The sequence below is a fragment of the Emys orbicularis genome, chromosome 1 (genome assembly GCF_028017835.1).
Source record: "Emys orbicularis isolate rEmyOrb1 chromosome 1, rEmyOrb1.hap1, whole genome shotgun sequence".
Taxonomy (NCBI): Eukaryota; Metazoa; Chordata; order Testudines; family Emydidae; genus Emys; species Emys orbicularis.
The window spans coordinates 238,500,788-238,526,570 of record NC_088683.1 but is presented as its reverse complement, the minus strand read 5'-3'; the positions used below and the strand labels follow the sequence as shown (position 1 = coordinate 238,526,570).

General features: G+C 40.4%; 1 protein-coding gene across 4 annotated transcripts in view; it reads right to left on the bottom strand.

Annotated features, from left to right (window-relative positions):
- Positions 1–25,783, bottom strand: part of NLGN4X (neuroligin 4 X-linked) — a 191,860-nt gene that overhangs the window by 6,243 nt on the left and 159,834 nt on the right. For 2 of the 4 annotated variants that reach the window (XM_065405435.1, XM_065405452.1), the window contains 3 exons: positions 8,429–8,614; positions 7,558–7,578; positions 5,666–6,461 (listed from right to left, as the gene is read on the bottom strand). In XM_065405435.1, coding sequence (XP_065261507.1) covers positions 5,666–6,461; positions 7,558–7,578; positions 8,429–8,614 — 1,003 coding nt within the window. The remainder of the gene's footprint in view (positions 1–5,665; positions 6,462–7,557; positions 7,579–8,428; positions 8,615–25,783) is intronic. The other 2 variants (XM_065405427.1, XM_065405444.1) reach the window with 1 other exon arrangement.

Here is a 25,783-nt window from a genome sequence, read left to right as displayed (position 1 = left end):
TATATTAGTGACCTAAACTGGACATGGTACTCCAGCTGAGGCCTTCCCAGAGGCGAGTAGAGTGGTTCCCTTTGCCCAGGAAAGGAACAATGTCCCTCTCAGAAACCAACTCAAGCCCTGGCTTCAGGCACAACTTCTTAGTACAATTTCAACATTCAGAAAATCCCTCAAAGTAAGACAATTCTCAACCCCCTCAAAGTACAACATGTTAAAATAGAGCAGTCCTCCATCCCACTCCAGTGTCACCATCTCCAGGTCCCCCACTTGAGAGTCAAAAAACCACTCCATTCCCCTGTTCTTCTTCCCCTATTCCAGGACCTTAACCTCTTACAATTCCCGGTGCTGCTGGCAATCCTTTTCCTGAAGCCCTCAACTGATACCTTATGCAAAAGGGCTCCCTGTAGTGTTCCACTCCTGAGGTCCCTGTGCCTGCAAGTTCTATTCATTCTCATGGGAACCTCCAGAATCAACCCTCTAGTTTTTAGACTTGGTTTGCAGTGATTGAGCTGTTTTTCCCCTTCACCTAGGATCCTCTTCAAGAGCCTTCTACATGAGAGAGTTCCCCAGGTCTGGCCAGTTTTCTCTGACTGCTCTTGTCCACAACACTCTCTAAATAGCTCTCATCCAGTCTCTCTCAGCCCCAGTTCTCTTCACTACCAGCTCTCAACTGCGGCTCTCTCAGGTTTCATGCTGCTCCTTCCAGCTCCCTTTTCTGAACTACTGTCTGGATCTTTTATAGAGGCCAGATGCCCATGACCATTGGGAGACAACTAATTAGTCACAGGTGAATTGGACGCATTTCCTCTTAAAGGAACCAGTCACCCTGTGACGCCTATACATTCCTCTACACTAATGTAAGTAGAGGGAAGCAGAAGACTGTGAGCTGGGCAGGTAGGTAAAAATGGGGGGTTCCAATGCCTGTTCCCTGAGGACTCTCCTCTGTGTCATATATAGTAGGTGGAAATACTTCCTGAGGGCCAAGAGAGGGCTGCTGGGGAAGGCAGGAGGTAGGCAGTATCACTCAGCAGGATGTGCCCCAATGGATCTCAATCAGCCAGTCTGAATGGATATCCATTTGTACCTACACTACCTCAAAGAGGAGTACTTTCAGCAAGCCACTGGGAGGTGCCCACGGGCTCCATGCCTAGAGCTAGGAGATGATTCTTCTTCTTCATAGTAAATTCATTAAAAATGCATTTTGGAGGGGCACTGAAACTATTCACAAATCTGGGTTGAATTCAGCAAATAGTTTTGCCTGGAAAAAAAAAACGGAAAATGGCAAAATGGTTAATTTCAACCATTTTGACATTAAAAGTTTTGTTTTGACCATTCTAAAATTAAACATTAAAATTTTTCATTTTGAAACAGTGTTTTGTTAATAAATTTAGCTAATTTAAAAAAGTGAAAACCAGCTAAACATAACCCAAAGGGAATAGAAACAAATACATTATTTGTTTTGGATTGGACAAAATATTTTGTTCAGCCCAAAATGCATTTTTTTCTCATTTCAGCAATTAAAAACAATAAAGTTTCAGTTCAAACCAAAATGATTTTTTTCAGCTTGGCTCCTAAACTAAAATATCAGCTCAGCTCTATCCATGCCTCTTCTTTGGCATTGCCACCCCTTCCCTGCAGTGGAGCATTCAAAGAAAACTCAGGAAGTTTCTGTGACATATATGGTAATTTCCTGCAATATCCTGGGCAAACTTTATTGAGCTAAGTTTATGTATCTTGTGAGTTCATTGTATTATAAAGTCAAACTTTGATGTATTATTGTGGGACTATATGTAACTTCTTTAAGGGGAGAGATGACTAATGTGAACTTTGGGAAGAGTTATGAGTTTCAAATGACTCTTTTAAACAATGGACCAGAAAAGAATGATTTTTTGATTGAGTGGGTTTTGTAAGAAATACTTTGGAGAAAAGGAGTTCAAATTTCCTCTTCTGGATCCAAACTTTTGAAGCTATACCCTAGGGAGAAATCCATTGTCTATGAATTACCTATTCCCAAATCGAAGACCCGGGCTGTATAAAGGAGGCACTAAACTTTTCATTAGTGTTCTTGTTCATCAGTGTTCTTGAGCAAAACGTGTTATGAAATTGTAACCATAGAAAAATCCCTGTGTGGGGCAGGGGGATTGAAGACTGTTTACTGACCACAGTCCCTGTTGGAGTTGGAGTGATCTCTGGTATGCTTATTAGATGTGTGTAGGTTGCTGTATTTCTTTTCATGTTTTCTCTGTAATGCTTTTAACTTAAGAATAAAAGTGCTTGCTTAGAAAGAGCTGTGTGGTAACTTAACTATGGGCAATTACAGTGTGTGTATAGGCTCTGAGGAGAAGGCAAAGCAGATCTGCTTAAGCACTTTGACTTACTAGGGAATTCACAGTGTAGTGAGGGAACTGAGTAGCCTGGAAGTACCCGGTCAGGAGGGAGGGAGATGCGTGTCTCCACTCAAGAGAGGTGATGGCTGAGGAGCCAGAAGCATGAAAATAGGTGCTCTATGGTGGACCGTAGAGAGGGAAATAAAGGTGTAGTCTATGACAAGATCACCTTACAACAATTCCTTTGCCTTCTATCCCACTACCACTGTTCTTACAGTGGGAGGATGTGATAAAGCCTGAATGATATGACCAATTCCTTTAACATGTAAAATTGGAATTGTGATTGTACAAGGACAGCAGGATGAAGCATAAAAGCAGATCTTAAAGAAAATCTCATGCAAACAGTTTTTTATATATATTATACTCTGTAAGTTAGTTAACACAATATTTAATTGTGATCCCCCAAACAAAGCTTCTTGCATATATTCCACAATGTATTCCCCCCCCCCCCCCCCCACACACTATTTTTAAGGGATATCTTTAGTAAGAGAGAGCTTTGGTGAGTAGATTCAGAGGCCAAGATGATGATGAATGAAGGCTAACAACTATTGTCTTAGCACTGAAAGGGAAATGGACCATCAGAAAATTGCAATTTCCAAGTGTTCATTTCAAGCATGAGCCATTCAACACTAAACAGTCACTTTATTTGTCACTTTTTGTTTTCTAGCTTCAGTTACTGACTTCAAAGTAAAACACAATAAAAGTACAGTGCCTTTCGCTGTGTCTTTGACACCTAGTGATTTTACAGTATTGACCTGTCCTCCAAACCTAGTCTTGGCAGTAGACCCATTAAACAGTGTGTGTGTTTTTAAGCAGCAGGAGGTGTGTGTCAATTAGAAGCTCAGCACAGCCCTTCCGAGCTCTGCACTAACTGAGCAGTAATTGTACAGTAAGTTCCTAGATACTGCCTCAGTGTGAGAGTCATCCAGGACTGGAGGAGTGTCAGAAGTATTTTTTTGTAAACAGGCTGCAGTTTTAATGTTTATGGTTCAGCTATAGAGAAACCTGCAGTGTTATAGTCTCACAGTGAATAGATTTTCAATATTTATTGCCGTGGGCACAAAAACAAAGCAGCCAAATAATATCAGGATAAAGCAGGAAAACAATGACTGAAAAACAGAAATCTGAAACCTATCAGGTGCTTCTGATGTATTAGGCCTGATTGCACACCTGGAATCCAAATTGTATGTGGGAGGGTGGATTGGAGACTAGTTACCTAAAATAAATCCCTATATAATCTCAGTTTGAGGTTTTATAGTCTATAAGATGCTATTTTCCCCTGCCACAGGAAATTCTCCTTTTCATTTCAGTTGGATGTGTTGGAGGTGCAGAGCAAATATAGTCATAGAGCTTAAGATTCCATTTATCCACTAGGGAATTTCTTGTTCTAAAAGATGGATTCTATGGAGTAACATTGGGGTTTCTGTTAAAACAAAACAAAGAAGTTCCCCTTCTGCAGGACACCTGGAATTTTATAGCTACAGGGCTGTACTTATAATCCATTTTTCAGACTGCTTGTAAAGGAGCGAATCCACAATGGAATAGATCTTGTATTTCAGTCTCATTTCCATTTACTAAGCATATTATCAGTTGGGTGCTTTGGAAATGATTAATGACCCTTCTGAAGCATTGGTGCAGTCTTTAGGAGGTACAATATGAATGTAAGTCCACAGCCGGAGGACTGGGCAATGGTCTGCATATTCTGCTAAAATCAGCTCTCCAGCAGCAGTGCGTAGGAACTGCCTTGAAATTATGAGTAATGGTGGCAGATGGAGCAGTGAAGAGCTCTTCTAAGGCTTAAATAAACACAAAAGTCTGACTTGTTTGCATTCTATGGAAATAATAATAATATAATTATAAATAATAACTACACAGAGAAGGTCTTGACATCCTACATAATCATTCCTCTAAGGTATTTTTCTACGGGTCTGAATCCTTAGATGTATGTGAGCTGTTTTATCCACACTAATAAAAATCTAATCATCGAAAAAATCTGTCTCTGAGCCCTGTCAGAAGTTCATGCAATGCAGCGGTCAGTATAGCACACCATCATATAGATTACACAGTCAGTTAAGTCAGTTTTCCCCTGAGCAGTCCATCCTTCTTGTTGCCATTTCTTGTTGCCAGATACACCTTAAATATTTTATCACCTATTCACTGTCGCCACAGTACTGCACAATCCACACATACAAAAACACCTGTTTGTCTAGTGAACACTGCTACAAAAGATTTTGTCTTGTCTTAGGCAGCAAAGCGACCTGTATGCAGCATTTTATTTTTGACTCAGTTCATGCTCCACATTAAGACTGCAAAAATTGCTTTCCCCAGAATGTCATTTGGATTCATTAAAGACCGTCAGAGCTGCTAAGCCTCTGAGTGTTAGAACACTAGGCATCTCTGAACCTTTCCTATATTGCTGCAGACTGTTCACTGCACTGCAGTAGAGTTGCAGTTTCAGGAAACCAATCCTGAATGTTCCTTGGAAAGATTTACAGTGCCATGAGTAGCTATATTTTAATTTAGTACCAAAGAGTCAATGTTAACAAAAAGAGCCTTTGTTTTTTAACTAAAATACTGAAATATTCTTTAAAAGGATGCTACAGGAAGAAGGCTTAGTGCACAGGATTTATTAATAGCCTCTTAGATTAAGTTGCTTTGAAGGTTCTTTCTTCAGTGTTTATGTATGTAATATCTGCACAACGTTGCTGCCTTTCTATGTTCTAGTAACCAGCCTTTTTTAAAACCCTTCCCCCCACCTAAACAGATTTGTGTGAGACTTTTCTTGATGACTAGATTCTAGTAAATTAACTTTTATTCCATTTCTGACTCCCAAAGAGAAAAATCTTCCCAATGGACATCTTCCCGATCCACTTCTCCAATAAGTTCCCTTCCCTTTATGAAAAACGAGAGAATTTCTTAGTGAATAAGTATGATCTACGTCACAATTTCTTCTTGCAGTAAAAAAGACAATTCCTCTGATTTACAGCATGTTGCTGAGCTCTTTTGACCTCAAGGACATTTACCTTTTTATTAATTGCCCCACTTTAATGGAAAGTACAATACATCATTCTTCACATATAACTAGTTTAATAGAGAAAATATTAGTTTAAAAATATATTTAATATAAATAAGCCCTTTTTACAGCAGTATTCTGCATTAGTGATTCCAATTAGTGCTGTAACTCTATTGTAAGATGCATCATTTGGGACCATTACAATAGAATACTTCAATATTTCACAACCATCATTGGAATGAAAAAAGCTATAAGATGCAAAACATACCCAGTTTTGGCGAAATTTGTCCAGTATGTCATAACTACTGCACTGAGCATGACGTCATTTTTGGAGAAGTTGCAGTTGAACAATTCGGTGGGACCAATCATGGGAATGCCAAACACATACGGAACTTCATCACCATGTGCTGAATCAGCCCAGCTTGGTTTCATTTCACTTTGGCAGTGGTGATAAAATGCATAGAAATATGTTGGAGAGCCATACTGGGCATGCAGGTCAGCTGTAGCAACAGCTGGGGCAACCCACTGGTGATCAGTAAACAGAGCTACCAGGGTCTTCCTTCGTGTTTCAGGGTTTTCCTTATCTGCCCAGTCAGTGTACATGAATTTAATGGTCTCCCGGAGTGTATCCTTCCCTTCTGGATAGCCATACAGATTGTCCACAAAATTGGAGACGGAAAAGTCAAAGTCATTTGGGGAAACACCATCTTCGTTGTCCACAATGCCATCCACAAATTTTAAGCCTTCCCCTTGGTTCACACCTAGCATTATGTCATAGTTAAGGAACTCTCCCTGCTCCATTAGAATCTGAGGGTCATCTGGAATCACATCCCCATCAATCACAGGCCCAAAGGCAATGTGGTACGTGGCTGGAGTGATAGTCTGCTGAATGAGTTCTTTGTAGTTCTTATTCCGAAGGCATTCAACTAAGTCAGTGGTATCCAGCATGTCGCAGCCCACTTTATCTGCCAATATCCGAGTGTATTTGGCAGGCTGGTAGTTCACTGCCCAGCTGGACAGGGCTGTTCCACTCTGTATGATTGCCTTTTGGAATAAACCTGCAGGTGCAAATTGTTTAAATGCAAATGAAATTACATATAAAAATGCTGCTTTTACTAAGCAAAGAATACTTTGATTGTATGATACTGAAAGGATGCAGATTCCTGTATTTCAGTTCTAGTTCTACTGATTTAACTTTTTAAATTTAATTTAATTTAAATTTAACTAATTTCTTCCTTTTCACTGTAGCTTTTAATAGACTTCTAGATAAAATCTCCCTGGTTCTTGATGGACATACATATAAAGCATGAAAGTTTTAGGTTAGCATTTCAAGGACAAAATATATTTTTCACAATAACCCTACACTTTTAACAAAAATACCCCAGTTTTAGCGCAGTGGTAGTTCTTCAACATTTTTAATCTTTGAAGGAGTGCCAGCTACAAACAATCATATTCTCTTCTGAGTGTAAATGACTCACATAAATATGCTCTTCACTAGTTTAAAGGTCAAAGGAAAATTATGCACTCTTTTTTTCCCTTTCACAGAATCCAGGCATCATATAATTTGAAAAAAAAAAAAATGCTCAGCTAAAAACAGTTTAATAGGCTTGATTTCCAGGATCCTTCTGCACTGACATCATTTTCCATTACCTGCTTTACATATATTTTCCTGTTATCATTGACTATTCTGATAAATTAGAATATATTTGCATTTTTCTGAAAGGATTTGAAAATACTGGGCCAGATTCACCTGGTACATTCTGGTTGCTTTGCTATTCTCCGGTGTGCAGAGCAACCAGAGACCCGGATTTAATGCTGCTGTGTGCTGTCAGAGTGTAGCAAAGCAGTTGGAACATACCAGTGAATCTTCCCCATATGTTTTGCTGTTTGCTTAGTTGGGTTATTTTGTTCTTCTTCCTGGTGGGAACACTGAAATGTCCTATTTGAGTATCCAGCCTAAAATGTCTTGGCCAGAGTGTGTATACAGACTACAAAGCACTTACATACTGTGGATGATTTGTGAAATACAAATTACTAAGACAGAAGTTAGCTCCGAGTACCCAGAAGCATATATGGTGAAAACTGACTGTGAATAATACACCTGATGATTATTACTTACTGCACAAATTACAGAATGTCAAGGCTGTGATCAGCAAAGATTTTCATCACTCCATCTGTTTGCTTTTGGCATAGTTTATAGCCCAGTTTTACTCATTATGCCCTATTTGTACCAATATGTGCAATAATTTTAAGTACTTTCAAATAAAGCATGCTTGCTATAATATCTTCTACAATTATCCCCTGCAAGATAGTTTTATCCTATAGACTCCTCTGTGTGTTGAAGCAGGCGGAGGAGCAAGGGGGCAGAAACAGATCAAAGATTTTAGAGCACTGTGGTCTTTTTCTAATTTTTTGTACAGTATTATTGATCATACTTACTGGAATCTTTCTGTAGAGCTATTCAATACCTGCACTGTACATTAGTGCATTTTTACCCAGGGGCCAAAAGCCTTGCAGCTCAAACTTTTATTTCAGCCCTGTAGGAGCTTTACATGCATATGGACTGCAGGATGAGACTCTACATCTGTGAGGCTTACTCTTTTTTGTACACAATTGCATTGTGTTAAGGCATTAAAATGTATGCTTGATGTGCACAGACAGGCATCTTGCAAATAAAAAAAAGAAGGCTCACTGCCCCATTTTAGTTCAAGTAGGACAGACAATTGATGGACGAGAAAATGGAAAAAAATGTAATATAAACCAGACAGTTTAGATTTCCTGGGGAGCACTTTGAAATGTAAATTTATAATTTAAGTTTTATTTTTTATTTCATGCAATAGTAAAAAGCATAATGTAGGTTTACTATGAATCAGCTGGAATACTGGCCACTATGTATTTCATTTAAGTTGTTGGTATATAATTCTGAGTTTCTACTTGATGGTGTCAGTTGCCTTGCATTTCAGTCTAAACAAAATTGCACTAGGTTTTAAAGGATCCCTTTTTACCTTTATTTTACCAAGAGGATCGTTACCTTCTGAATAGTGAGATAGTGTTAGCAGACTAACACAGGATGCTCCTGCTCCGGATCCAAAAATAGTAACTCTTTTTGGGTCTCCTCCAAAGGATCCAATATTTTCTTCAATCCATCGTAAAGCTTGGATTTGGTCAAGCAATCCATAATTGCCTTTTGCAGCTTGGTCTCCAGTACTTAGAAAACCTAAAAGGCAAAAGAGACAATTTTAGTTCACCAGCCACAGAATTAGCTATGGGGTATCCACATATTCACAACACATATTTCCTTCTTTTCTCCTTCAATTTATTTTTATAAAAGGTCATAGTCCTAACTAAATGTCTTAAATGCAAATGTTAAAACCATAGAACATTTTCCCCCTACAGTAGGCACCATGTGTAGTGGCAAAAAAAAATCATTTCTTTTTTTCAGAATAACCCAATATCCAACAAGCAATGCAAGTTGAAGGTTTCACAAATTTTATAAATCTTTATGTGAGTAACATAAAAAATCCCTCATCCAAATGTTCTTATTGTATTGTGCATCCACAACACACAGGGAAAATTAGGACATCAGTTCTTTCATTGAGGACAATGATCCCTTGCACATTCATTTAGATTCATTTTGGCATTGACCAAAATAGTCCAGCACTGAGCAGTTCAGTAATTTATAATCTTTGTACAATACAGAGACAAGTATGTGGCAACAGTTGAAATAAATGAAATATAAGTAAAACAAAATTGAAAACCCTAACAAAAATTACACTCAATCCAATTCTACAAAGGATATTTACAAGAAAGATAGCAGGTCAATCCTCAGCCATTCAACTCTGAGCATCCAGACTTCATCTGAACAAATCGAATTCCAAATCCTTCCTTGGAGATGTTATGAAAAGTTATTTTGCTATTTTTTCACCCCCTATACCATAGTTATTAGATTTTAGAAATAAAGCATGCCACATTTGCTACTTGGCTTGCAACTTAGAATAACATGAACTAAAAAAATAAGACTCTGATTAGCAGGGCCGGCTTTTGGAACTGTGGGGCCCTATTTGAATACCCGGTGGCGGTCCGGGTCTTCGGTAGCACTTCGGCGGCGGGGGGTCCTTGCCGCCGAAGACCCAGAGCGAGTGAAGGACCCCTCGCCGCCGAAGTGCCGCTGAAGACCCGGACCGCCGCCGGGAGTGTAAAAAAAATTAAAAAGGCACATAAGGCGCGGGGCCCAATTCCGGGGAATCGGGGGAATCAGCCTAAAGCCGGCCCTGCTGATTAGTTTTGCATTTCTGAAACCAGCTTACTCGAAGCATCATACTAACCCATGCTGACTGGAACAATTTGGGTTCTAAACTATGCACTATGTCCATATTACCATGGATAGTCATTCATTGCTTTAAAAAAAATGCAGAGAGCTTATCCTATCATGTGACTGGAGATCAGAATTCTAGAATGAACACTTTAGAACAGCTGAACATTTTCAAATGGACACCATTGATTTAACACTACCTTACATCAATTCAAAACTGTCCTGAGTTTAAAAAAAGAGGCCCTGATGATTAGCTTAGAAATTGCCATTTCTAAGCTAATCATCAGGGCCAGTTCAGACAATGCTGCCAAATGAGGGTCACAAACCACTGGGGGACCATTGCCCACGGACTGATTGAAATGATAAACATTCACCACTTATGATCCAGAGCCCCCTTGGTGTGAGATAAGAGTTGCTGTCTGCTGATAGAGAGCTCTGTGGAGAAAATTTGAGTCCCCTAGGAAAAAAATACACACCAGTTTTGGACACATTCCCCATTAGGCTCACTCTGTGGATCTAAAACTTTTGGTCATATGATATGGCAGAGCTGAGGAGGATAAGTAATTCTACTGAATCTTGAGCTTTGCAAACATGGCCCATTTGAACTGCTTTGCCAAGGGAGAACAGATATGTTTGTCGTGGCTCTGGTTGTTACTTAAGTGTCCAGAAGATACTTCTAAATACACACAGCTAGAATCATAACAACAAACAACAACAACAACAACAAAAGAAATTAGACAAGAAATGGCAATGTTTAAACTCAGTAGCACTTGTCATGGTCTATAGTAAAATTCCCAATTGTGTACAGAAAATCTATGCCAAGATTTAAAAGCAACATCACATAACATCCTCGAGAGGAATACATTTCAAAAAAGGGACAAAACTCCACTTTTAGGATATATAATTTGAACTAGGATGTCATAAAGGCTGACAATGCTAAAGCAAGATTAGCTACAATTTAGTTAAATGCACTCTCACCAAAATCACTTTCTGATATTTAATTAGCAATTACTAATTAGTAATTAATGCCAACAAGTGTTTTATAAGCACTTGCATTCATTTTGAAACAGTTGCTCTAATTTACTACAAAATGAATCATACTGTAATTGCTAAAAAAGATCCTTTCATATTGTCTTACTTATGAAAACTTTAGTCAGGACAGGCATGGAAGTTATAAAAGTAGCACTATCTTTTCTTTTCCATTTAACACTTTAGAAAGAACCTATTAATCCATAAATGCCAGAACAATTTTTTTCCACACCGGTCTGGTTCTTTTTTCACACCCCTTTATTATCTTTTTTGGGTTGTCAAGCAAAGTGTAAACCTTGCTGGTTTTGTTTCTGCAGTCCATTGCAAAGGCTCTATAATATTCTGTAATTCATAAGCCTTTATTAAATCAGAACTATGACCTCCCTGGGAGAAAGTGACTGTTGTAACCTTTAAAACAGCAAGGTAATTAATATGCAGAGCCCAAACACATTTTAGTTCTCCTAGCAGCATCAAGTTAAAGCTGGTTCATCTTTGTGATTTTGAATTCCTTCTAAATGTACTGAAAGGTGACTGAATGAAACTGCCATCAACGAATATCTGATGTTTAACATATAATTTTTTTTGTTTCAATAGTTCTCTGCTGATCCTCATTAACTGAAAGAGCAAGGTTTCTTAATTTAAAAACTAATCATCAAGGCAAAATGGCAACCCCATACGACACAAAATGAATGAATAAATATGTCTTCTCTTGATGAGGATATATATCCTTTCATGCTTTGAATACTAGATCATAATATTTGCCCAAAGCCATTTTTAGATTCAAGGCAAGGGATTATCTGTTTGCACGGAAATACATAAACCAGCTTGGTTCCTTCTGTGTGGGCTAGTCTATAGATTTCTGAGGGATAAAGTAAAGTGTCACTAAATACTCCTTAACATAAATGACTGTGCTTTTGTTTCAAAGATGGGAATTTACAGTGGACTTTCAGGAATCTGGTATATTTTTAAAATGCATTTTGATTTTTTTCCAATTTGCTTTATGACTCTTTTAAAAAGACACTCTATGGGGTTTGGAATACTATTGGTTGGAATTTTTGATAGAATATGGAGGCTGGAACTTTGCAAGGTTCTCCCATCCCTATTAATGAAACAGATGGTTGGAGTGTCTAAAGCTCAGAATAGTAAACACAGAGCTCCTTTCATTTAAAGGCACAGAAAGAAACCAAACTGTAATATTCAGTTCCTGTTTTCATTCCTGTTTCCCCCCCTCTAAACTATGACTTCATTAAAAATAAAAAAGTCTCCCATATAATTCCAGGATAACGGGAAGAGAACATAAAGACCCATTGTGATTTTTTATACTATGCAAATTGCAACTGCACACAGTAGCACATTTCTCAACCTCTTTTTTAAAAAACAACAAATATAAATACATCTCAATGGTCATTATAGTAAAACTGCTTTAAAATAAGGCTTCTGAATTTAGATAAATAAGTTTTCAGCTGTAATTTCTTTGGATCTTCTATGTTTCTGTGAATGGGAAAACTTTTTCTTTAACATACCAATGGAGATGGAAACAAGAAGGAAAAATAATATATTATAAGGGGAAAAGACTGGGATTTTTTCTGCTTCCATAAACTTTTAAAATAAATGTACTGGGTACTTAGACCCATTCTGTCTGTTTTGCTCCATTTTATTGGTGCAGTGCAACCACAAAGCCATGTCAAACAGTTCCTTGGGGATTCAGGTAGTTGTACAGATGGCATAGATATTTCTACGATAACCCCTCCCACCCACTACAATTGGGGACGTGGCAAAGGCAAAGGAAGTGTGGCTGGGAGTGCTGCTGCCAGAATAACCCCCTTAGGCAGAGGTCCCCAATTTGTGGGGCACACCCCGCCATGGGGGTGCTGAGAAAAGTTCAGGGGGTGCAGCTGGGGCCTGGGCCATCCCCCATGGGGGGCAGGGAGGGAGCGCCACTCTGCTCAGCGCCTGGACCCGGCTTCAGCTCCGCGCCCGGGGTCCCAACTGCTGACCCCGCACCTGGGGCTCTGCTCCCGGCCCCAGCTGCCAGTCCCACGCCTGGGGCCTTGACTGCTGGCCCCGTGCTCCGGGTTCCAGCCTCTGCCCTCTTACCCCTGTCCATATCCCCTGCTCCTGGCCCCAGCCCCAAGGAGTGGGGGGGGGCATGGATACTACAGGGGTAAGAGGGGGCATGAGGTAAAAAGTTTGGGGACCACTTACCTTAGGGTATTGGCAGCTGGTTGCAATTGGGGAAGCCGCAGGGGTTTTACCATTAATAAAGTTTGCAGATAAACACAAAGATTGGGAGACTAGTAAATAATGATGCGGACAGAGCAATCTGGATCACTTGGTAAGCTGGGTGAAAGCAAACACTATGTGTTTTAATACAGTCAAATGTAAAAACTATATTATATATTTAGGAACAGAGAATGTAGATCATATTTATAGAATGGGGAAGTCTATCCAGAGAAGCAGTGACTCTGAAAAAGACTTGGGGATCATGATGAATTATCAGCTGAGCATGAGCTTCCAAAGCAATACTGTACTCAAAATGGCTAATGCCATCCTGGGGGATCTCAAGTAACAGAAGGGCAGTTATCTGACACCAGTGCAATTGCTACTCGAATACTGTACCCAGTTCTAGTGTCCACAATTCAAGAAGGATGTTGATAAATTGGAGAGGTTTCAGAGACGGGTCACAAGAATAATTAAAGTATGGGAAAACATGCCTTGACTCCAAGAATTTAGTCTATTTAGTTTATCAAAGGAAAGGTTAAGGGTTGATTTGATCACAGTCTATAACTCCATACATGGGGAACAGTAATTTGAAAATGGGTTCTTCTAACTAGCGGACAAAGGTATAACAAGATCCAATGGCTAGAAGTTGAAGCTAGACAAATTCAGACTGAAGACAAGGCACACATTTTTAACCATGAGGGTAATAAACCATTGGAATAATTTACCAATGGATGTGGTGGAAGGCCTAGGGTGGATTATCAATCACCAGCAATTTTAAAATCAAGATTAGATGTTTTTTTCTAAAAGAGATGCTCTAGTTCAAACAGGAATTAATTCAGGGAAGTTCTATGGCTGTGTTATACAGAAGGTCAGACTAGATGAGTCCAGTGATTCCTTTTGGCCTTCAGATCAATGAGGTTTCTCTGAGTTGTGCCAGGGGCTGAAATGGCTTCCTGCCAGACAGCATAAATGATATGTAAAGCCATCTTTGTGGCCCTCTGCTACCAGCTGAGCCTTGTAAAGCGCTGATGCAGCTGAGGATCTGTCCCAATGTGTATACGTAATTAAGTAGATTTCTAAAGGACTATAAAGTCTTTCCCTTGGATGACTTATTGAAATTTCTTGTAGGTTGGTACTGAGCACAAGCCGATGAGGTCTGACAGCTATATAATTGTTTATGTGAAACGAGTTGGTGATTTCACTCCCGTTTCCAGTGAATTGAATTAAAACTGCAAGAACCACTACCACAACAGGTATCCTGATTGGTAGTCTTAGCAGAGAACTCCAGACCTTAGTAGACACAAAGAGTAAGCTTCTTGCTTTTGAGGTGGTCTCTCTGGCCCAAGAGAGAGACACATTGACAGGGAAATAGGCCAGAGCAGAGTCTGTTATAGAGATGTGAATACTCAGTAAGTCCATTGACTTCACTCCAATTATCTGGATTTACCCCAGTGTAAATGTGGGGAGAATTTGGCTCAGTCTGAGGAAGTTTTCACTGCTACTGTTCATTCTGTGTCAGACCTGCAGATAAATAGAGGACTTTCCTTCTCAAGTCTATTAGTCTGTCTGTTTTCATGAGCATTACATTCACTTTATAAAAGTATTTAGGAACAGTTACAATATATGCATTTTTGGAACAGTAAACCCCCCATCAAAGGTAATATTGTAGTTCATGTCCAGCCTCCAGACCACCATAGCTTCACCCTTACCAAAAATCCACAATTACTAATATAGTTTGCAATTTGCATTCATTTAATTCCTAAGTTTACGTGTCTCATTCTTTTTAAATCATTCCAGTAACAAAGTATTATGACAACATTCTCTTGCCATTGCCCAAATGGTATAACCCAGTATTTTGTCACTGTAGAGTAACCTATTATTTATCTTCATATTATGGCCTCAAAGCCAAATCCATATCAAATCAATGTTAAGATTGTCTGAAAGCCCAAATTCCAGCTGTGAATAGCTCTTCAATGGTGTATGCTTTTTGTTTTCCTTTATCATCACCTGGAATGATAGACTCCAAACTAAATATTAGTAAGAACCTACAAATTGACCTGTAGTTCCATGTTAATCTCTTTTCTACTGCTTCTTTACTGATCCCTTTTCACAAGTTCCAGCAGTGGCATTGGGCAGTCCAATATCAACACCTGCTGTGAATGATGGAGAGCAGCAGCCAACTAAAACAAAGACATATGTGATTAAAGTATGAGGCGAAAAAGCTTTCTGCATCACCCCTGGAAAGCTTGTAGGCCACTATAGTCTAAATATTTTGATACCAAAACCTTTGTCATGACCCCAAGTGGTGAACAAGTAGTGCTTAAAGTGAGGAATAGAACAATGTGAAGAAATTGTTTCCCTTAACATCGATTGCACTGCTTGCATATACTGTACTATTTTTTTTAAATGTGGGGAATGTGTCCTATTTTCCTTTTTTTCCCCTTTTCTCGGCTCAAATATGAACTGCTGTATGCCAATTTCATCCTCATCTTAGAATCATCCTGTCTGGTATACACAGCCTGCATGATCACAGAAATAATCCTTTGTATTTGTGCCAAGGTGTAACAGACTTGAAGCTATGAAAAAGATAAGTAGAAGCTAGGGACACCTTCAAATGCAAAAAGTCCTTCTGTTGTGATGTCTAGCAGGTGGGGTCCTTTAATAACCCGTCTGGCTTGAAGTGAAATGTTTCCCATCCTGATCTGAAGGACAAATGCTGCCACACACCCTATTGGCCTATAGGTTCTGTTCTTTGTTCTAAATGTATATTGCAGAGGATACATAAAACCTCCTGCTGCAAATGACAAGAATTATGAGGGTATATAAAAAAGCTAGCATTTTGCCATAGTTTCAAATATCACAGGCAATAAAAAATAAAACAAAAGAAAAGTAATCTTTCTTAATAAACTGTATTGGCTTCCCAGGACTGTAAAACACACACACACACACACACACACACACACACACACACACACACACACACACACACACACACACACACACACACACACACCTTAAAATGTAGAAAAGGGAAAGAGGCAACATTTATTTTCCCACCAATACAAGAACAATCATTTCTAAAAGTGAACAATAAATTAGTATAGCACATTCAGTAAACACCATAATGATACTTCTATTTTTATTTATTAAAAATAAAATTTCATTGCATAAGATATTTTAAAGGGCACTATAAGATCTAGAGAAGGTAATTCTTGAAATCAAATAACACCTTCATCCTTGTTTCTTATTCTCTTCTTGCAGCCTTTTTAAAGTTAGGTATTACATTCATTACTCAGGACATGACCTTTCCATAAAGACTAACGTCCAACTTAACAGCCCACGCTGAACAGCCAAGACACCATAGTGAGAAATCAATCATCAGGAAATCTGTAGGATAAGCAGACAGACTAGTGTATTTTAGTCCATTTTCCTCCTCCTCTAGCTGCTCCAGTATTTCTATCATCTTTCTGCTTCCATATTGCTTCTGTCTTTATGTCTCTTTACACCTGCTACCCAAACCTGCCTTATCTGCTGCAATTTGTTTAGAAAGCAAAATGCTCACAAAAATTAACTTGTGCAAGAGCTGACCAGAAATATGACAAAGACAATATAAATAAATTGCAATGGTCTATGCTTAGCCAAGAGTGCTTGCCAGGAGGTAAGTGGGGAAGAGCTCTGAGATGCCAGTTCTGCAGGGAATCCAGACACCAAACTGCTGCCCCAGTTTAGGGAGGGAGGGGATATTGATGCCTACCTCAGACCCTTTGAGAAGGCTTGTGATCTGAACCAGATTGGCCCCGCAGACAGGCTCCGCTGTCTAACCCCCTGCTGGGTCCCAAGGTCATAGAGGCATTCAGCCAAATGGATGGTATTGAGAGGGGGGACTATGACCTGTTCAAACAGGCTTTGCTGCTGACGTTTGAACTGACCCCCGAGGCGTACAGAAAATGATTCTGGGGTGAATGCAAGACCTCAGGCGTCACCTACAGGGAGGTCGCCAACCGGATTGGGGGAATATCTCCGCAAGTGGGGAAAGGCACAGGGGCCATTCCTGACGGACTACTCTGTACTCTTTTTTGGGGGGGGGGGGGAGGGGGCGGGGGAAGAATCAGAATGCCCATAGTCAAACTTTTAACATGAAAGAAGTACTGCTGAAAAAAGTAATAAGAAATTTCACCATGGATGGCCCACGTACAGCCTGTTGTGCCACCTGAGCTCTGCGACAGACCTATCATGTGAGCGCATGGCTGCAGGAGAAGAAGTGTAGTGGGGCCTCTGAATCTCAAAGGCACGGAGGAAGTAGGCTTTTCAATGGCTGGGAGTAAGCTGATGCAGAAGGGCCGTTGGGATAGATCATGATCAATTCTATCTCCATCGACAAAGCGAGATAAACAGGCTTATCCCATCTCTGCAAAGTGTTGTGAGGTTTCTGGAAAAAAAGTGCTTTATATGGAGAGTGCTAAGTATTATTATTAATATTAATCTTTTCCAGTCCCTGCATAGAAGGCATGGCTGCTATTCTAGTCCATAGGCTGGAGAAGTGGTTATAGAGGTGCTGTGCTTCAATCCCACGATCTTGGGCCTGTGCAACCCCTACAGAATCCTCCATACTGAGGCCTTATTTTCATTACAAAAAAGTGTACTCTGAATATGAGTTATCTAAGGGGGGGGGGAGAGGACAATGGAATGGAATCCAGTGACATCTTTAGCTCATTTTTATAGACATTTTCTAAATAGTGGGGCAGATCCTTAGCTGGTGTAAATCAGCAACGTTCCATTGACACAAACAGAGCTATGCCAAATTACTCCAGCTGAGTCTCTGTGGTATTTCCACCATAAAAACATTTAAATACATGCATTAGGAGAGCTTGTACACAAGACGTTAAAGTCCTTGTAAATATGCATCATTCAACTTAATGTGCTCTTAGAATAGCAGCAGAAATATAGTGAGTGTGAGATCAGACTGGCGATAAGAGACAGTGCTATAGGTACTATCTAAAGTAAAGCCCTGTGTGTGGCTAGTGTGGAGACCTGCAGTGGGACTGGGATCCTGTGGGTCCCACAGGACCCACTGCCATAATAGTGGGAGCAGGTGAGAGCAGGATTAAAGAATAGTCCCATGCATGTCTCTAATATAAAGTACTGGAGCCTGAGAGTATGCTTGGCAGAAGGTTCTATCACATTTATGCACCTTACCCCCAAAATAGTCCAACTGAGTAAAGTGCTATTCCTTGTGAGTAAAGGTGGCAGAGTCCTACCTTTGGATAGAAGAGTACACAACAATTTAAAATTCATATGCACATTGGCCAATCCATTGTCTTTTTTGCCTACTATATACCAGATACTCTGAGATTACACATGTCATTACACCCCCTTTGTACATTCATAGGTTAGATCTGTCAGATATGATCAATATCACAGAAGGAGCAACAAGAAAGATCATTGTACATTGTGTTATAAATTCCCTGATGAAAAAACAAGCTAAAATCTATCAGCTGTAAGTGTCATTGCCAGGAAATAAAGAAATTGTATGCTGTAGAAATTGTATTTTATAGATACCTAGTCTATTCAATCCACCCACATTTCTAACGCGCCCATCAATGTATCTAGGTGCCCACATCCGAGGGCTGGGAACATTCAATGACCACAATGCCCTCTTCCATCAGTAGCAGTATGGCTTAGAACTCCATTTCAAAAGTGTTTGGTCTCCCATAGAAGTAAATTATGGAATACTCATTTTACAGATAGTGGAACGTGTTTAGTTGTTACAGGACAACAACTGGAGTGAACGTGTGGTGAGAACCTTTTGAAACCTGTAAGCCCACGGCTAAATTCATATGTCACTGATTTGCAAGATAATGACCAAACCAGAAGGGAAGAAGAGAGCATCCCTAGAAGGCCACCATTAATAGATTAATAACAAAGTATTAAGGAGGGCAGTATATTTATTGTGAATGCAGAATAGTCCCGTTTATCTCTGATTTCCCAAAAACATAAAAAGTTAACCTGCAAGACACAAATGGCAACTAGTTGTAAAAACAGTGAGTGGATTTTAACTTTAATTATTAGCTTCAAGGAGACTGGAATCTTTTGAATAAAAGTATTACTAAAGATTATTAATATTACCAGATGACATTTTTTTCTTATGAAAAGCACCATAAGTGGCCAAGCAAAGGCAATATTATTATATTAATATACAGTCACCACTTATCACATGTTTAAAGTGAGGACTGAAATGAGGTAATAAAGCCCATCACCTCAGGAACTTCTCCCAGCTACTGCTCTTTAATGGATAAGAGAGCTACCGAAGATCCATATTGCTATTACTCATCTCAACTCTGAACTCTCACAATTCTGTGGAACCCCTACTGGCAGATTTGTGGTTAATGACACCATCACCCCTCCCCACCCGCCCACACTTCTGCCAAGCTTGTGTGAAGAGCAGTTGATTAGTAACTTTGAAATCCAGGCATCTACTTTAGATGCCCAATATCTAAGGCATATGCCCTCCCTCCAATGAAAAAAATGCCTAAGTGGCTCACCCAAAGAAACCTGTAGTAGAATAGGGAATAGATCTCAAATCTCCTGATGTCCAGTCCTGTGCTTTATCCCCATGGCCATATTGCCTCTCCTTTGGCATGCTGCTATGTGCTATCTTCCAGAAGAAATGGAAAGGAGCTAACAGCAGCACAAACTATCAGTTTTGCCTCTGGTGAACGAAAGTAACTGAAAATGAGTTTTTGCTGAAATTAGTGATTTGTATCAGTTAGATAAGGACCATTAGCAGACCAATCCGAATGAATTATTCCCATATCCTGCAATCCATTACATTTAAATTGTTCAGTCCAGCACACAGAAACTAAAAACTGTGTCATGTGAATAAAATGACCTTCATTTGGAAAGCAATGCATACAGGAAGGATTCTGCAAACTCACTCTGTGCCAGGGAAGGTTGGCACTTCTCTCTTAGTGCAAAGCTGCCCTAAAGGCAGTGTACCTATCCTGCAGAGGATCACCCACACAACAGGTGGATCACTAGATGGTATAGAACTGGCACAGGGTTCTTATGCTGTACTGCCATCATACCAGGGGAAAGGACATGCCTGGAGAAAAGTGGACATGCCAGGGACACTCCTCCTATGCCACAACAATTCTGGGCTGCATCTTTGCCCTTTATAAATGTTTCAGTCCAGCATAAGATAGAGTAGCTCTAACACTGCTTAATATTAATCAGGGGTGGGGAGGGAGCAGGGATGGCTACACAGAGAACAGCATTACCAACTTCCCTATAGAAGATGCGGGTGATTTGGCCTGGAAAAAGAAGCCCTCATGATCCTCAACTGCCATAAAGCCTCCTTGGGAACACAGGGAATTACAGCAGCCAGGGAGCTGCCCTGGCATCAGTATCCCATGCTCAGGGAGCTCAAAGGAAGGTTAAAGTCTCCCAACCAGAGCAGCACTGAGTGTTCCTCAGAAGCAGTTGTATTTCTGGCCTTTATGTTTACATTGTTCTTGTGTGTGTCTGTCACACTCAGGGTAAAACTGTGTATGTGTTTGGTACAAGGGAATGCAGCAAGACTAAACCAGTAATTAGGAAACAGAGGACCAACTAAAATTACATAGGCAACGTATCACAGAAGACATCTCATTAGAAGTAATTGATTTCTATTTGTTTAGTTTAAATGGACTGTTTGTGAAGGTAAATGACTTTTAAATGCTAAGGGTGAGTACAAGAGGAGGCAGCAGCTAATAAAATACAGTGAAAACTTTTCCTAATAGCCACCACAGGGCTACATTTTTCACACCATTATAAAAAGTGGTCACACACCACTCTGGAGCTTCAGATGGAAGAATTCTCAGGAGGACTGAGATTTTAATGAGCCTTTGGAGGGGGCTGCAATTATCAGGAGACCATTAGCCAGGGTTCCGCCATAGTTCACTTGTCATCTGCTCCATGGAGCTAAGTTACCGTCCTACTCTTTATAGAGCCATTCTCAGTTATAAGAAGACGTATTAAACAAAACATTGGCAGGCTGCCTCTCTTGTACCTCATAGTGTTGTGCTGTTCTCCAGTGATGAAGTCCATAATTTTGTCCTACCAAACTGAACATAGCATTTAGACAGCTTGGATCAGGGGTGGGCAAACTTTTTGGCCCGAGGGCCACATCTGGGAATAGAACTTGTATGGCGGGCTATGAATGCTCACAAAATTGGGGTTGGGGTGTGTGAGGGGGTGAGGGCTCTGGTTGGGGGCTCTGAGGTGGGGCAATAAATGAGGAGTTCAGGGTGCAGGAGGGGGCTCCGGGCTGGGGCAGGGCAGTGGGGTGTGTGGGAGGATGATGGCTCTAGCAGGGGGTGTGGGCTCTGGGGTGGGGCTGCAGATGAGGAGTTTGGGGTGTAGGAGGGTACTCTGGGCTGGGACCGAGGGGTTTGGAGGGCAGAGGGGGATCAGGGCTGGGGAAGGGGGTTGGGGTGCGGGAAGGGATATAGGCTCCGGCTGGGGGTGTGAACTCTCGGGTGGGGCTGAGGATGACATGTTTGGGGTGCAGAAGGGTGTTCCAGGTTGGGATCGAGGGGTTCGGAGGGTGGGAGGGGGATCAGGGCTGGGGCATGGAGAAAGGCTCAGGGGTGCAGGCTCTGGACAGCACTTACTTCAAGGAGCTCCCGGAAGCAATGGCATGTTCCCCCTCAGTCTCCTACATGGAGGCGCAGCCAGGTGGCTCTGCACACTGCCCCATCCGCAGGCACCACCCCTGCAGCTCCCATTGGAGCGCTGGAGGGGGCCATTGGAGTGTGGCCATTGGAGTGCGTAGGAGCCGGAGGGGGGCCATGAGTGGCCGGCTTCCCAGCTGGAGCACTGGAGCAAGGCAAACCCCAGACCCCGCTCCCCAGCAGGAGATCGAGGGCCGGCTTAAAACAGCTGGTGGGCCGGATCCAGCCCATGGGCCATAGTTTGCCCACCCCTGGCTCAGATTTTAAATTTTGATCTGAAATATGCTGTTAGGACAAACATACATTTTTACATGAGAAAAATAAAATACTAGTGACCTAAACGTGTGTCTTAAATTCCTTCCAAATAAAAATGTCCCACCTTTACTGATGCATTTATGGCATGCAAATGAGTGAATCATAGTGCTGGAATAGATAATAAAACCTAACTGTTACACAGCACTTTTCCCATCAGTAGATCTCAAAACACTTCACAAGCTTTAAATGTATTTATTCCAATACCCCTGTGAGGTAGGAAAGTATTATCTCAATTTTACTGATGGGAAACCAAGGCACCGAAAGGCTAAGTGAAATGCCCAAAGTTGCATAGAAAATCTGTGGTAAAGTAGGGAATTGAATACAGGTTTCTCAAATCCTGTGTTAGTGTTCTAACTACTAGGTCATCCTTGCTCTGTTAGAAACTCGGGGGGGGGGGGGGGACTATTTGCAATAGAAGACAAATTTGAGATTTTTAAGGAAGCCAAATTGTATGAAAACAACCAACTCCATTACTTTCCAGTTGGAATGATTCTTTATTTAAAGTTATGTTTCAGTTTACTTAAGTTAAGGCACAGAGAGAATACAAATGCATTGACATCTAAAGCACCCGAGACCCTTAATAGGGGCTGCATTTCAACCATTAGCTTGTGTAACAGACAAGTAAGCTTTGTTCAGTTACCAATGGAGAGCTCAGACCTCCTCCTCTGTATCTCCCACAGACCATGCTGTTATTCTACCTGCCTTTTTCCCCCCACAGAGAAAAATAAATTACATAACTGTAATTCAGTGACTATACCCTGGCAAATGCACCAGACATTATTCACTCAACAACATTTGAAAGCCAGAAGCTATTCATTACTGCCAGTTAATCTGTGATGAGAGAAGGTGCCAGAGTTAGACCCAATTCTTTTAGGAAAGTGTTATTATGTTTATCATATTTGGTTGGCATGAAGCCTGGCCTGGAGGATCATTGGCATTCATGGGGAAAGGGTCAACTAGCTATGGGTCAGTTCTAGATATTGACTTCAACATTGGTTTTGAACACTGCTGGGAGGGGGTACAGGAAGCCCACTGTTGACAGGTAAGTATTTAGAAAACAAACAATTAGTACCAACGTTACAGAATAAAAAGCAAGAAAAGCTTGGCATACTCTTAATATAAATGGTGCACTATTTCTCTGTCTTCCACTGTAGTTTTAGTCCCAACACTTTATGCCACATTGTCTGTTTTAAGACTAACAGTCAGAAACTTTGACAAAAAAGGTGTACAAACAGGTGCAGTAGAATTGATAAAGATGAATATTTTAAGAGAAAAGTAAGATGTAAAATGTAATAAACCAAGCTATGAAAATAATAATAAACCTGCAAAAAGTGTGACTTATTAGCATTACATATAGGTTTAACTAAGGACTGCTCTGCCTGCTTATTGTAGGGCTTTAGATCATTTGTGGCACCAGGTGGAAGATTTATTATAATGACTAAAGGTTAAACTTACTGTATTGCTTTAATCTTAATGTGGTGGCAATAAAACGGTAATAAAATGCTGAAAAAAATTATTGAACAAATGCTGACTATCCAATGGCCTTAGACTTATTTGTTTACAGTTAGTTAATTTTGTGATGGAGACTGTTTCATCCTATCAACAAAATACCACTGTACAACATCAACACAACAGGGTCACAACTACAACTACGGCCTGCTGAATGCTTCCCTAGCAATAACATTTAGGCCCCATCCCGCTAGCTGATGGACATGATTGGACCTCTGCGCCTGTCCAGAGTCAGCTACAGGAGTTGGGAATAAGATGGCTACTATATAAGGGACCATATTTTCCAAATAGCTCAGCATCCACAAGTGGGTCAGAATGGGAGGTATTGGGTAGTGAGATCGTCTGAAAATCTGGATGTTTATTTAGATGACTAATTGGGAGCCACATCTTTTTGAAAAACTGGCCCCAGTTGTGGATGCTGAGCACTTGAATATCTGCCTGAGCGCCTTTGAAAATTTGAGTCGAAGTGAATATCTGACTTTTAAAAATGTTATCGTGCTAAATTACTGTATAAGTATCAATGAATGTATGCCTGCTCTTATTTAATAATGTCCATCAAAAGAGATTCAGTTTCTCTGGTCATTATGACTTTCCCAGCCAAGTCAGTAATTGGTGATTTTTTTTTTTTTTACAGAATGCCGTCTGAAGCCCATGTGATACCCCTTATCTTCACAGAATGCTTTCCCCCATCTTGTATTTCACATGTGTAATGCCAAGAGACCACGGTTGTCATCGACTGGGATCAAACTTGGGATCTCTGGGACTTATCGCATGTACCTCTATTCCATGAGCTAAAAGACTCATCTCATTTAGGCAAGACTGTAGCAGGCTCATCAATCTCTAATTGGGCTAGCTGCCACTAGAAGGGGACAGATGCCACACCAAGCAAGCACCAGTAGAAGAGTTCGAATCCTGGGACAAGATCAATGGTATTGGTATGCCAGTGGTATTCCAGGAACTGAAAGAGTTCTAGTTCTTTAGCACTAAAGATATTTCCCTCTTTGGACTCCATTAGAAGTCCTATTCATCGTTAGTGGAAAAGAAATAAAGCAATTTGAAGTATTATCCAATAAATTGGAAGCAACCATCAGGGTGAGAGCAGGAACATTCATGGTTCATTTTAAAATTTAAGGAAAAAAACAATAGACTTCCATGGTTACTTTTCGGAGGACAGCACTGAAAAAAGCTTGATACGTAAATTGTTTCATTAGACATATGTTGTACTGAAAGCCCTGCATTCCAATGCATCACAGTCTAGTCTTCTGATATTGCCTTTGTAAAATGAAAGCCCATTTGACTGTACAGTATGATTTTCTGGGCAACACTGCTCTATTGATAATATCTGACTAGATTCTCTAATGTCCTAGATGCACTCCTAAATGCCTGCCTCATTGATGAGGCACTAAGGAGGAGACTGTTTAGGTAGACATGAACATCAGTACTATCTAGCCCGCAAATGACTGCTCACTGGTTTGACAATGACTCTAATGAAAATCCGGGGAGCCAAAAATAAAGTTAAAAGGAGATACTGTTACTAATTATCCTCTTTATACTACATACTCCAAGGATTTCTTGTGAAAATGATTGATGGGGATAGTATACATGTATCTCTGAGGAAGGCACTGCACAAATTTCTTGCAATTGTAGTAAATGGTTTCTAATCTTGTATCTCAATCCATTGTTTTTTTAGTAGCGGACACACTCCTACAAAGTATTTTCTTAGACACACCCAAACTGTAGGACATATGTTACAGCTGGGACTTCCATTACCCAGTGTTTTTTGGTGGATGTAGGCCAGTTCTGTTCTAATTAAAGGGCTAAATAGGGTGTTCTGGAGTCAATGAAGAAAACAGAAGATTTCACAAAAGATAGGCTTATTTCAGTCAAAGTTCCCATGGCATTAATTTTTAAAGTGGTCCTGGAAAGAAACCAGATATTTGCTACCCTTCTAGTTCATGTGTTTCTGTTCCTTTTGGACATGCCCCACATTACGATCAAGTCCCCCTTATGTTTAACCCAAGTTAATTGGCACACAAGACTGCAAACCATTAGCAAGGGTTCCGCCATAGTTCACTTGTCATCTGCTCCATGGAGTTAAGTTACCGTCCTACTCTTTATAGAGCCATTCTCAGTTATAAGAAGACGTATTAAACAAAACATTGGCAGGCTGCCTCTCTTGTACCTCATAGTGTTGTGCTGTTCTCCAGTGATGAAGTCCATAATTTTGTCCTACCAAACTGAACATAGCATTTAGACAGCTTAGATCAGGGGTGGGCAAACTTTTTGT